General features: G+C 43.7%; 1 protein-coding gene across 1 annotated transcript in view; it reads right to left on the reverse strand.

Annotated features, from left to right (window-relative positions):
* Positions 1 to 10,435, reverse strand: part of htr7c (5-hydroxytryptamine (serotonin) receptor 7c) — a gene marked incomplete at both ends in the record, with an annotated part of 122,155 nt that extends 111,720 nt beyond the window's left edge. Inside the window, one exon of the mRNA XM_084308127.1 lies at positions 9,969 to 10,435. Coding sequence (XP_084164253.1) covers positions 9,969 to 10,435 — 467 coding nt within the window. The remainder of the gene's footprint in view (positions 1 to 9,968) is intronic.
* Between the last annotated feature and the right edge of the window lie 3,267 nt (positions 10,436 to 13,702).

Raw genomic sequence — 13,702 nt, forward strand, 5'->3', positions numbered from 1 at the left:
ACAACATTTTTATTTCAGTTGTAAAACTAAACTAAAGTCTAAATTTCAACATTGTTATCACACCACACAAACTAAAAACCCCTCCCTACCTCCCTCTCCCAAACCGTTCCTCCAACCATTTTTTTTATGTTGCATACACATTTATTATGTATTATAATTATAATAAATAATAAAGTTTTTTTTTGTTTAAATATCAACATTATCTGGCCAGCCTCAGTAAATACTATCAAACTCCTCCAACCTCATCTGGTCTTTCCAAAGACTAGAGATGGGACGAGCGCTAACCTCGTTCCCAGTTTGATCTCCTCCGTGAGATAAAGACTGGTAAAGCACTACGGCCGAAAGTGTGAATTTCTGGTGTATGTACTTCCCCTGGAAGCTGCCTCCGAACTGACCAAACTTTTCCCGAATCCTGTCGGCAAACAAGCTAGAACGTCCCGGTCATGTAGTAAATTCTTCAGGCAAAGCCGTTGCAGTGGCTTAAACGAGGAAATATTGTGCACTTCACACGTTTCTATAATTGTTTTGTCGAAACCGGAAAGCCTGTAGCCGGTACGTCCTGTACTTCCGTTTGCACACTTTAGGAGGCATAGCTTTACCAGCCTAGATGGGCGCACACACACTAACAGAGAAAGGAAGAATGGCTTATAGCAGACTTAATGATTTTAGAATATTTCAGCTAATGAAGTTAAATGTTTATTAGCATCAACTATCCAGTTCGTTTTTATAGTGTAACGTTTGGCTACTTACCTAAACGTATTTATCAGCTGTGCATGTGAGCATTTCCAGGGTTAGTTTAGCTTAGCTTAGAGTCCATTCTCTTCGGTTCAAATAACAAACTCAGCAAGACCGACGGCTTCTCAGTTACAGTGGGTGACAATATTGTCACAAGGAAAGAAGATATTACCTACCTGGGTTCAATCCTAGAGGCAAATCTTTCCTGTGACAAAATGGCATCCAATGTAATAAAAAAAGTCAACCAACGAACGCGATTCTTGTACCGGATCTCCTCACTGGTAAACAAGAATACCCCGAAGACTCTGGCAGGAGCAATCATTCAAGGGTACTACGACTATGCTTGCACCTCATGGTACCAAAGCACCTCAAAGGCGCTAAAAACAAAATTACAAACATCTCAAAACAAACTGGTCAGACTAGTGCTTGACCTTACTCCTAGAACCCACCTCACCCCTGCCCACTTTGACAACCTAGTATGGCTTAGAGTAGACGACAGAGTACAGCAACTTGCAATGGGCCTGGTCTACAAGATACACTACACGACCAAGGTACCCATGTACATGTCAAAATACTTCCCAAAGGTCAGTGAATACCACGATCACAACACCAGAGGGAGCTCCACAAATCATGTTAAACCCAGATTCGGCTCAAACAAGGGACTAAACACGTTTCGCAATTATGCCACATCAATGTGGAACGCACTACCCAAAGCTGTAAAGGAATGTGAATCACTACCCACTTTCAAAAACACTCTAAAAAAACACCTACGGGAGACTGCAATTCGAAACTGGCCCCTGTAAATGTCCTAACACAACCCCCTCCAATGTACAGTAAAAATGACCAAGTATGGTCTTGTCAATATTCCAATGTACAGTGTTGCTTGTACAGTTGTACAGTGTCCCCCACCCACCCCACCTCCTCCCCCCCACTCCTACCCAACCTCCTCCAATGTACAGTACCCCCCCCCCCCCCCACCTACCCAACCTCCTCCAATGTACAGTTTCTACGTCAAATGTATATACTTCTTTTCTGGACTCTTTTCGTATCACAAACAGTACTGTATTTGCAAATCTGGTATGTCATAAATGTATAGATGTAGCAGTACTGTCTATCTGTATGTCATATATGTTACGATGAATTGAAAATGGGGGACCCTGATGTAAACAAGACGAAAGTCTTTCTCTGGTCTGCATCCCCTTAACAATTGTATGTATTGAGCTGTACTGTACTGTACCCATTCTGCAATCTGTTAATAAAGTTTTCAATAAATCAATCAATCGTGAGAGGAGTTGTCAGGGCTGGCAGTGGCAGGGCTTAAGAGCTAGATGTCATGGCTTCTAAAATGTAAGGTACGCGCTGGTCTATGTCTATTATGAAATGACAATTGCGCGTCACTGAAGGTCCTCGCTGGTCTGTGTCTATTATGAAATGACAATTGTGCGTCATTGGAATTCTGATTATTTTCTAAATGGGCTGGTCTTAGGTACCGAAATGTGGCACCGATTGATCTAACGTGAATCGGTACTCGGTAGTACTGACGTAATTCGGTCGGTAGTAAAGTACAGAGTTCGGTACCCGACCATACCAGCCAAGCATCCCCCGTCGACCCTCGCTGGCAGGACATTCTATTTTTATGTATATTTTGTTGCATGAGTGGTCTCTTTTCTCACCCTCTACGCACTACATAAAAATGCTTTGAAAAGAGTATTCCAAGTGATTATGAAGTGAATAAATAGACTCCCAGCTTCACTGTACCGAAGGCAATGCAAGATAGCACATTATGCATGCCATAATTCTTTCACATACTGTAATATGGAGCCAAGCCTCTGTATCCATAATTAAAACTTTACAACCTTTGTACCACCAAGCTTTGAAAGTAGATACAAACCCAAGAGATGCCATCATTGTGAATATATTGAAATATTATAATTTGATAAGCTCTGGCATACGTCCAAAATATGAAATCCATGTTGGAAATTGTATCCCTGTTGCTCTACAAGAACATGACTTGCACGCAACTGGTGTAGCTGGTAAACAAAATGGGCTCCACTGCAGCCTGACCCGCTTCTGTGTCACATCGCGTACGCACCCCATGAAGCTGATGGGTGAGGACAGGAGAAACGCAGTTGCACAGAAACGCGACCTCCCCTCCCTCGCCAAGGTGCAGGATGTTGCTCTGGGATGAGACAGAGCCAACACTATTATCCTGCAGCGTTGCCTCTTCTCAGCCCCACAAAACCATCACTGTAAGAAAGAAAGCTGCAACAAAAATGTCTGGAATCAATGGTTGCCAAATACTTACTGTCAAATTACAGTAAAATAAAATACATTTACAGATTACAACCTTTATTTAATGGTTAATATTTTGATAAAAGGTAATTTACTGTATTTTTATGGCATTTACACTTAAAGTAGAAAAACAAAAGTAATCTGTAAAATAATACAGTGAATTTCCCATGAAAAAACATAATTTTTTTACAGTGCAAGAGAACGTGACCTCCTGATCAGCGCCACCTTCTACAGCTTGCTGTTTAGGGGAGACTGGCGTGAGATGATGGAGAAGCTGGCCAAAGCAGAGGAAGACAAGAAACGGCTGGGGGCTGAGCTGAAATCGACGCTGCAATCAGTGGGACAAGAGCGGCAGAGTGGCAGAGTGGCACCTGCTTCTCCCAAGTCATAGGGAGATAGTACAGCTGCCTACTCTGAGACAGCCACTCCTCTAGTCTGCCCCAGAAGAGGCAGATGCTGAGTAGCTATGGGCCGTCGCCCAATGTCATTTTCACAACTCAATGTGCCAGGGTCGAGTCGATCTGTCTCGCTTGTTCAAGAAGCGATGTGTGATGAAGAATGTGTGGACCCCCTGTCATGTAAGGTGAATCATATTCTTGCTTTTTTTCTACTAGAGCTACTTACTCATGACCAGGCATTAAGGTCTACGCTTGCGCTATTTATGCCTGCCACGGAACTTGAAGGTTTGCAGAGAGTCTTCAGCAACCCACTGGTGAAGAGATTTCTCCAGCGCACAAAGAGGCAGCCCCCAAATGGGATCTGTCCACACTCCACAGTGCTGAAAGCAATGACAGAGAGACTCAGTTCGAGCCCATGGGGATTTTATCCTTGAAGTCAGCACTTCCCCTAGTGGTGACTTCTGCCAAGAGAGTGAGTGACTTATCGGTATCTCTGCTGATCGTACTGTAATTAGGGATGACTGGAGCAGTGCAATGCTGAAACCTGAACCGACCTTTGTAAAACATCCTCGTCATAATAATAATAATAATAATAATAATAATAATAATAATAATAATAATAATAATAATAATAATAATAATAATAATAATAATAATAATATTATAATAATAATAAGAGAAGGATGCATTTGCTGTGTTCTGCCTGTGCTCCGTCATGCTACATGAGACACACTCAAGAGCATACGCAGGACAAAACAGCTGCCTGTCTGTCACAGGGGAGCCTTTTTCTGAAAAAGAGGTTAGCTCACCATATTTCAGGTTGTGATTAATCTGGCCTATTCCAGTCTCCCCATCAGTCAGACTGTACTATACTCAATCTGTCACTGTGTCAGCTCCACTGAATGCAGGGATCGGTGTAGGGGGACATTTGTATTAGAGCAACATGGTCCTCTCCCTGTCCCTTCGTCAGGTTTTCACCTAAGGGACATGTCATCTCCTTCCTTCTCGCGGTCTGTGTTAGAATTGGCGAGAAGGTGAAAGAGTATTGAAATGCCTGGAAGCGTGTATATTTTCCCTGACGGACTTTCACTTCCGCGTTCGGGATGCGCGATCTGATTGGCCACTGACATTTCCCTCTGCGCCAATCGCGTTACACCTATTTCTGCCTCTAACAGCCTGCTAGCTAGCTAACGCCTAGTTCTATCACTGGTTAAGCTTAGGCGACTCTTTCGAAGTTGGTTACGGTTAGAGTTTGGAATCAGGGCTGGTGGTCTATCGCCCTGCTCTAAGACAAACTCTAACCTTAACCAACTACGAAAGAGTCGCCAAGCTTAACCATTGTAGAACTAGGCATCACGCGATTGGCACTGAGAGAAACGTCAGTGGCCAATCAGATCGCGCATCCCGAACGCGGAAGTGAAAGTACGTTAGGGAAAATATACACGCTGCCTGGAAAGGTAGCCTCTTTCTGTGTTGGTCTGACTCCACCACAGTCAGTCAGACAGCATGTTACTCAGGCTGTTTCTGTGTCAGTCGCGCTGAAGGCAGGGATCAGCGCGGAGGACCTTCGCATGGCGGCATCGCGGCCCTCTTCGTGTCCCGTCGTCAGGTTTTCACCTAAGGGACACGTCTCATATCCTTCCTTAGAATTGCCGAAAAAACATGAAGTAGTGCAAGTGAGGTCCCAGGAAAAGTAGTTTCGGTCTGTTACTTGTTACAGGGCCTGGGCACCCCATTGCACTTCCAGTTACATAGTGGATACGAATGAGGAGCCTCGTCGTTGACCTTCTCGTGGATAAGAGCAGAGTCTCGCCACCTGCCCTGCTTGAACGTATGCTTAAGTTGTGTACATGAGAAGGTTCAGTGGAGGATGCTCTTTCAGGTCTCCCTGGTTACCCACAGAGCTAGCTTTGAAGCAAAGAGCTAATGATATCATAAATATGAATGTATATGGCGGCTGGGTGGCGCAGCGGACATTGCGCTGGTCACCAACGCAAGAGACACCGGGTTCGACTCCGGCTGTCGGCGTTGCCTCCGGCTTGGGCCGGCCGTCATACTAACTCAATTGGCAGAGTTAGCGGGTGGAAGTCGATGGGTGGTAATCTGGACGTTGTGGACAACGACTCCTACAGGTCGGTTGGGGGACGCCTGCACAGCAGAGACAGGAAATGGCGGGGGTAGTGTGAGCCTCCCACACGTTACACCTCGCCAATGAGATTCCGCGCTGGCAGGTGAAAAGATGTGACAGGCTGCCTCCTCGTGTATCGGAGGGGGACACGTGATGCAAGGCTTCTATCCTCCCTACAACCGGCCAGTGGGAGGCATATGCGAGCAACGTTCAAGACAGGGGAGGGAAGAATTGGCACAGTGGAATTGGGATGGGAGAAAAAATTTTAAAAAGAGGAGAAAAAGTGGATAAAAAAATAATAATAATATGAATGTATCTAAAATCAAATCAAATCAAATTTATTTATAGGGCCCGACAACACACGTTAATGTCCCCATGGGCCGTACAGGTCTTCTTTAAACAAGTCAAGAAGACAACATAACAATAAGTCAAGAACAGAACAAGAACACCATAAGGTCCAAAAAATTTTTAGATGAATGCAAATAAATGAAAGAATGCAAGCACTCCCAGACATACCCCACGCGAAGGTAAGGAAAAACTCACTAAAACCTAACAATAGGGAAAAAAGCTCCACAGGCAGTGTGGAGGAGAGAAACCTTAGAAGGGCCATTCAAGGGGGGATCTCCCTTCTTAGATGTTGGTGATAGTAGTGTTGCAGACGGACAGTTGGTAAGCATGCACTCATGTGTGTAGTGAAACACAGATGAGTGCATGCAATAGCAACTGTAAATTTTGAAAAATTAAAGATAGAGCTAATAGCGATAGCAACTGAACATTTTGAAAGATTAAAGATAGAGTTGATAGCGGATCTATTTGAGGCACAGGGGCGGCGCAAAGAGGGTCTCCAGTTATATGAGTCGGCGTAGAGCTTCAAAGATGAAACCGCCAAACGTACCTATCTATCTGTGTTTGCTGAACGAAGTGAACCAGAGTTGGCGGGAAATAATGGCATATCCCATATTATGTCGCACTATACCCCTGGGGGGTGGAAATATGGAAACATTGTATATGATTGGCTGGCTGGTAGGTAGACTGGTGGCCAGGAGTCAGTGGCTGTTTGTGATTAGCCTACCTATAGTGCTTTGCAACTCTGCATGAATTTGTGATACATTCATATTTTTATCCACAGGATATTCTCACAAGGGATTTGTAGCATTTGCCCAGTGAATTTTGAATAGCATTTCCTACGAACCGCAAAAAGCCATTTTCCCAGGTTGTCGCACTGGAGCTTCTCTGTGGCTTTTGTGGTTATTGACACTATGGTTAAGTTTAGGGTTAGGGTATGGTCATGTTTAGGTTAGGGTAATGGTTATGGTTAAGGTTAGAATTAGGGGCTGTGTGATGTTTCGCACTGGGAACACAACACACCAATTTGTCCTAAAAACTCTTAATTTCTCTAACTCACCATTCCCATCCAAATCAATAATCTCCTCTGTTTCCTCTCTAACAAATATGAAGCAAAACACATTCCTTTGTTCAATTCAAGACTGATCATAAAAGAGCAAAGCAAATGCTGATGTTTTTTGTTTTTTGTTTTTATCTATTACTCTGACTGGCTTGCCTGGTGTGTGTCCTTCAAAGCAAAGTATGTTGTAACACATTACCATGGTTTATTCATGTCTCCTTTGACATGTTAACAGTCCAGGGTGCATTGATTGATGATCATTGATGGTTTTCTTTTATTTTTATGTCATGCACACAAAGTGCCAAACCCTCATGGGTTTATAAGACACCAAAAATGTGCAGTATAGTTGCAGTGGTCAAATATTTCATGATATTTAATTTCATTACAAAATTCCAGGTTAGTATGTTTAGTATATATATTAAACCAAATATTCTGCCTCCTCTCCCATGCTTGGTTAGTAAAAATCTGTTATAAAATAACTTCCCTTCCTGAAGCACACCTCTTTCATAATCATCCAGCTCAAAGAGGTCAACATCAATGGTGCAGCCCTTACATCCTTGATATTAAGCATTGATTGCTTAAAGCCTGACACGTGGTTTCCTCCCTGTGTAATTGCTGAGGTCACCCACCCTTTAAAACACTGTACGCTATTAACTATTGTATAGTTCATGACTCATATGCTCCATGAAATGCCAGGTAATGAGTTTACTGGAGGGTGAATAACCATCAACTGTACAGTGTACACTAAACAATCCATCCATCTCCTCTGCTGTCCCTGTGATTTCAGCGACACTTGACAAGCCACTCACTTGCTCACTCTCTCAACTCACCTCTTTCCCACAGCCGGGGGGGAAACCTGTTGATGACTCAACAGGTCCATACATAACAGTAATCCAACCATTCTGGGCAATAACAATTTATCACAGTGTCATATCAGTGTTCCTGTTCCTCCTGTAACAGCATTAGCTCGTCAGGCACACAGAAACGCCTCTCTTGTTGAGTGAAGCCAGGTCAGGCACCATGAATAATTATAGGCTCAATGTAATGAGCTAATAAGGCCTTATGACCAAACAGGGGGAAATATAATCCGATCACAGTTCCCACAATCAGCCTTTGTCTTCATTGTGTGTGGCTCCTGAGGCAGAACAGTGATATTGATCACTTGAATGTATTTCAGTCTGGATTACAGGGGAACTGGGAAGAATTCAAATCTGTCTTTTTGCACAAACAGTGCAGTTCATTTTACACAATTTCGGGCAACAGTGGTCTCTAAAAGGTTAGAGAAGCTGGCTTGTAACCGAAATGCCACTCGTTCGATCCCCCCGGGAACCAGCTGGGAAAATGTATTAGGGGAAGTGAGTGAGTATAATGCCCGCTCGCCTCCCCCACTGGAAGTGTCCCTTAAGCAAGGCACTTAACCCATCTAACTGCTCCAAAGAGCTGCTCAGTGGCCAACATCCAGACTGTGGCTGTATACCGGGCAGCTCCCAGGTGTGAATGTGTGGAACTGTGAGTGCGAAGAAAGGCGTGAAGAAAGGCGTTGCTGGAAGCATAAAGCATCCGTGCAGCAAACCTATACCCTGAGGTTTTAAAACTGACCGCGATTACTGGCATGGAGCCCAGGTCTATCATTCTGAGCAATGAGACTACAGTATACGTACAGTATATGCTTAGTTTGCTCACCAGATAGAAATGGAATCTGGATGGAGGGCAGCGTGCAGCCCATAACACCCCCTCACTATTTTCCACATTTTGGATGTAGACCAAAACCATGTTTGGAGATGAACAAGTGTTTTTTTCTCATAAAAAACTGCTGGCATAGTATCAAGGTTGGTTGGTGAGCAAAACTCCCCTGAGCCTGACCTTATGAATCATCTCTTATGTTGTTGATATGTTATTATCATCATATTCATGGATGTCCAGCGGAGGAACTGGCAGTATATGCCTGTTAGTTCTTTCCTTTGCCGGATGCAGGGAGCCTGTTTGATTGCCACATGAAATGACATGAACAATGTGCACATATAAAATAGCCAAATGAGTGTGACTTTGTGTGATAATCTGTTTTTATAATGACATGAGCTAATCATAATCTAGTTGATTTATCTCAAGAGTGGACAGATGATGTATGATAAATCAAAGGTTCACTTCCTACACTGCATTTAGCATCTGTAATGGTCTGCTTGTACCAGGTGTGACGCCTCTATATGTACAGTAGTATGAAGTGCAAATCGTGAAAAGAACAAATGTAGCACTTATAAATAGCTCGATAACTACTGAACCAGAATGCGTAATGACGCACAATAATTGCTACGTTCTTGTTTAACCAAATTAATAAGTGAATAAATTAATTGCAGTCTGCTTATTCATTTTCTGATCCAGTGGCCACTTGACCGCACAGGACATGTCACAGGGTCCCAGCATTCACCTGCACAGCAGCTGTTTAACCCTTTCACTACCACACTACAGAAGGTTAATAACCCTTTCACATATCACACTACAGACGGTTAATAGCACTTCGGTGACATATCAGAAAACATAAAGCTATAATAGGGTGCATCCAACTATTCAGTGGTTTCTTTGAAATGCAACTGTAATTTATTCGACTATATTGAAATAAACGTGTAATCTGAGATTCAGATTCAGATTACAGCAAAGAAAGAGTGCAATTCTATTTGTTGTGGTCCCTCGACCATAGCAGCTTCCAATAATATAAATACAATAACATTATTAGCATAGAATAAGAATAAGAATAAAATAAGATAAAATATGACTAAAATAAAGATGACTACAGTTCTAAAAAGTGTGCAGTGCAGATAACAGGATGCTATCTTATACTATATAAATTTAAATAACAAAATGGCTATGTACAGTTCTAAAAAAATTAATAAAAATAAAAATAAAAAAAGGTATGTTGTGTGATGTGCAATGAGCAAATGCAATGTGCAAATGTTTTAATTCTGGGCATTCACATAGCCTTTTTCAGCTCAAGTAGACTTCTTAACTCCTTTACCTGTCAACGCTGATCACACACAGGGTCATGATAGAGGCTGTGCAGCACATTACATCCATCGCGATGAAAATGTTGCAGAACACCTCTCCAAAAAGCCACTTGCCCCCAGTCAGGTCCGTCACGATTACAAAGGGCATCACAACGATGGCAACTGACAAATCCGCCACAGCCAAGGAGACCAGGAGATAGTTTGAAGGTTGCCTTAATTTCTTCACCACGCACACCGCTATGACCACCAACGTGTTCCCCATCACTGTGACCGCCGTGATGATCGCCAACATCACTCCAATGATGATCTTCTCCGGCCTGCCGAAATCAAGTAGCTGCTCCCCGCACGACTCGTTCCACATGGTTGTGGGAGCGATTGTGGCGAGGACGTTGTAGAAAAGGCGCAGAGTGCCATTGGTAACTTCGGAAAGATCCTCTCTCTTGTGAAATGTGAGTTCGACTTCCGAAGTGTTGAACATTACGACAATGTTATTATTATCCCGATGGCGACGCATGGGACACCTCGCCAGTGTATTTCAATTACGCGCATATTTGATCGTCAGTATGGACCTGATGTTGGGTCCAGTCAGTGAAGCAGTTGGTTTTTCCTCTTGTGCGTAAAGCCAGTCTGTCCAACTACTATATAGGTTCGCCACACATCAGAGCCGTCATCCACTGTGGATCATATATTGTGCATCAAGTGTTCACTTTCCGAAATGCGTAAGAAAGGGTGTGGGTTAATCCATACATATACAGCAGCAGCAGTGTTTATTTACTCCATATGATAGGTTTTACTGTGCGCCTCATTTCCGCGCTGAGATTCCGCGTTCATAAAAGGGAGAGACCGTTTTGGAGCATGAGTTGTTGCGCAAGCTCTCTCCATGCCTTGACGCACAGGAATCTGCCTTGGAAGACGCAATAGCCTACAGACTAGAGACTGGACCAACTATTGAGATGTGGGCTAAATCACACAAAACCCCTCAAGGACGTGGGGGACCCTGATGGAAACAAGACAAACGTCTTTCTCAGGCATCCCCTTAACAATTGTGTGTATTGAGCCGTACTGTATTGTACCCATTCTGCAATCTGTTAAATAAAGTTTTCATTCATTCATTCACGTGAGGTCTTTTTACATGGCAATTTTTTTACTCTATTGCTTATTTTGTTTGTATTTGCATGTTCGAAATAAATCAAATGCCATATGTATAGGCGCCCTTGAGAGGTGGAAAAATAGGGGGGGGGGGGGGGTATTGAGTGCCCTCTGCATGTGTCCATAAATTATGATGTTAACAGGGGTGCTGTTGCTGTTATGAAGTGCCCTTGTAATGAACAGGGGAAAATCCAGTGAAGAAAATGAGATGCAGTGTCAAAAGTCTCCCTAAACTTCATAGGGCAGGCTTTCTTATATAGGCGTTTTTTAGCAGACAATGTGAAAATATATACATTTAGGCGTTGCCTTCATATTTGGACCAATATCTCCCTGCAATTTACCCCCGTCGTCCACACACACACATAAGGCCCTGTTCTGGAGCAAATAACATTATTTGTATTATAATAATAGTTGAATAATATTACTCTGTATATAATATACACACTGTAGCCTGTTACGATGGGGTAGGTTAGAACACAGTTTGCAGAAGGGAATGGAGGCAGAGCCGAGGATTGAAGCTTGGAGAAGGGAGTTTACTGTAGAACCAAGTGCAATACAAAGAACATACAGAAACTACTTAACACTTTAAGTGCCGAAAACGTGTTTAGGCGTCCTTCCCCGCCATGCTCAAGTTGCAGAGGACGCCGTAACTCGTCTTTAATATCAATATTTCAAAAATCTGTGATCGAAATCATATTTTTCCTCCGCAGCCCTGAGACACAGTGCTGGCCTCCTCTCAACCCTCTAGCGGTTCAAGAGCGCCATCTGGTGGCCGATCGGCAGAAGCGCCAAACAGGAAGTCATGTGGATGAAGTGCTGATCGTCCATATTACTTCCGGGCACTCTCTATAGGTCCCGGGACTCGATCTCAACACAATACATAGCGATCCGTTGCCAATAACTCGATAAACAACATGATTTGGACGTATATACTATTATACAACCTGGAAATAGATCGCGTATTTCTACATCCCATAATAGGAATATTTCAGTTCCACGCTCATCGTCCAACGGCGCGAGGAAGATACGGTAAGATTCAGCGTTATTTTTTAACGTGTTCAATATAAACTGCTCTGATGATCATATCACCCACACTAGATGAATGATATAACGCTGCCCACGGAATTATAAACGATCCCCCGCCCATCCGGTCATCATCAGATGATACGTAGAAACTTCTAGAAGTACGTCCAATTGAAATTTTTGATCTTGCACAGATTCCTACCAAACTGTATTTCATCATCAATATAAGCTGTTTGACTTGTATTTAGGGTCACTTACCCTTCATGCTTCATGCAAGCCATTCTGAAGAAGGTGTGTTCACACCGAAACGTCATATGATTACAGGCTGCCAATAAATTTGGAAAAACCTGGAGTGCGTGTCACCTGACCCCAATGAAAAGCACCCCAGTCTACAGCTAGGAAGTGCAAGCGCACAGGTGTACTTTCCAAAGAGCTCAGCTGAACTACCACAACAGATTCCCCAGGACCACAGACAGACAAGGAGAGAATGTTTAGCAAAAACAAGCAATACTTTATTACATAATGGTATTTAAGAAAAACAGGCAATACTTTAATACATAAGAACAAATTCATAAACCTACCTAAACACTATTAGACTAGATTAAAATACCCACGCCTCTTAAGCCTAAGGTAGTTTAAAAGGAGGAAGTGCTCCATGCCCCGTAAACCCACCCCCAGACTGTTACTCCCACCCACGTCACCTATCCCCGCCCTTGAGACACTACACACGTGAAGGAAAAAGAGTCTACCCTGCACACGGGTCTATGACTTATCAAACGTCAACTTAAAATCACACTATACCACACTGTTCACTGCAAACATCCTGAAATAAGCATCGATATCACACTATCCCTCGGGGAGCCACGGCAAATGCTTTAGGGAGAATATAGGTAGATAAATACACACTAAGTGTTCACACGGTAAATTAAGGGGGTTTGGATAGGATAGTTGGTGTTGTTGACCACTAGGTGTTATGACCAGGCCTAGAATATTCCTAATTCAAATGCAGTCACCGTTCGTCTATGTCTTCATTTACCACTCGGGAAAATAGTTCGTTTGTTTAGGCACGTATTCCACTGTCTTGTGTTCTTTACTCACGGCGCCCGGTGTGGCGATAATGTCCCTCCGGTCTGAAGCTCCACTCGTTTCCACTCTGGAGGAAACACCGCAGTCGCCGCTATGAACTGGTTCCACTGGAGGAAAGGTAAAACACAAAAAGAGCTGTGTATCCTCGCAGCCCTGCGTCCTTTGCTAGCGTCCTCTCGACTCCCGTTTTCGTTCTTGGGAAGCAGCAATAGCGCCGTGTGTACCAGCAATATCACCAGTCGGCGTCCTCAGGTTTCTCTTTCCTCCTCTGCTCCGGGTCTCGTCCTTCTGTGTCTCGCCCCCAGCTGACAATACTCGCCTCCCTTTTGAGCGAGTTCGCGGGGTTCCAGGGCACCGCCCCTATGCGCCAGCCAGCCAATGAGCTTCCTCCAACGGCACAGCCTGTAACGCAAGAGAGGGAACGCCCATGGGTAGATCCCACTGCTCCATGAATACACACAGACACACACATACCCCCACCCGCGAC

The sequence above is a fragment of the Notolepis coatsorum genome (assembly GCF_963971535.1).
Source record: "Notolepis coatsorum genome assembly, chromosome: 2".
Taxonomy (NCBI): domain Eukaryota; kingdom Metazoa; phylum Chordata; class Actinopteri; order Aulopiformes; family Paralepididae; genus Notolepis; species Notolepis coatsorum.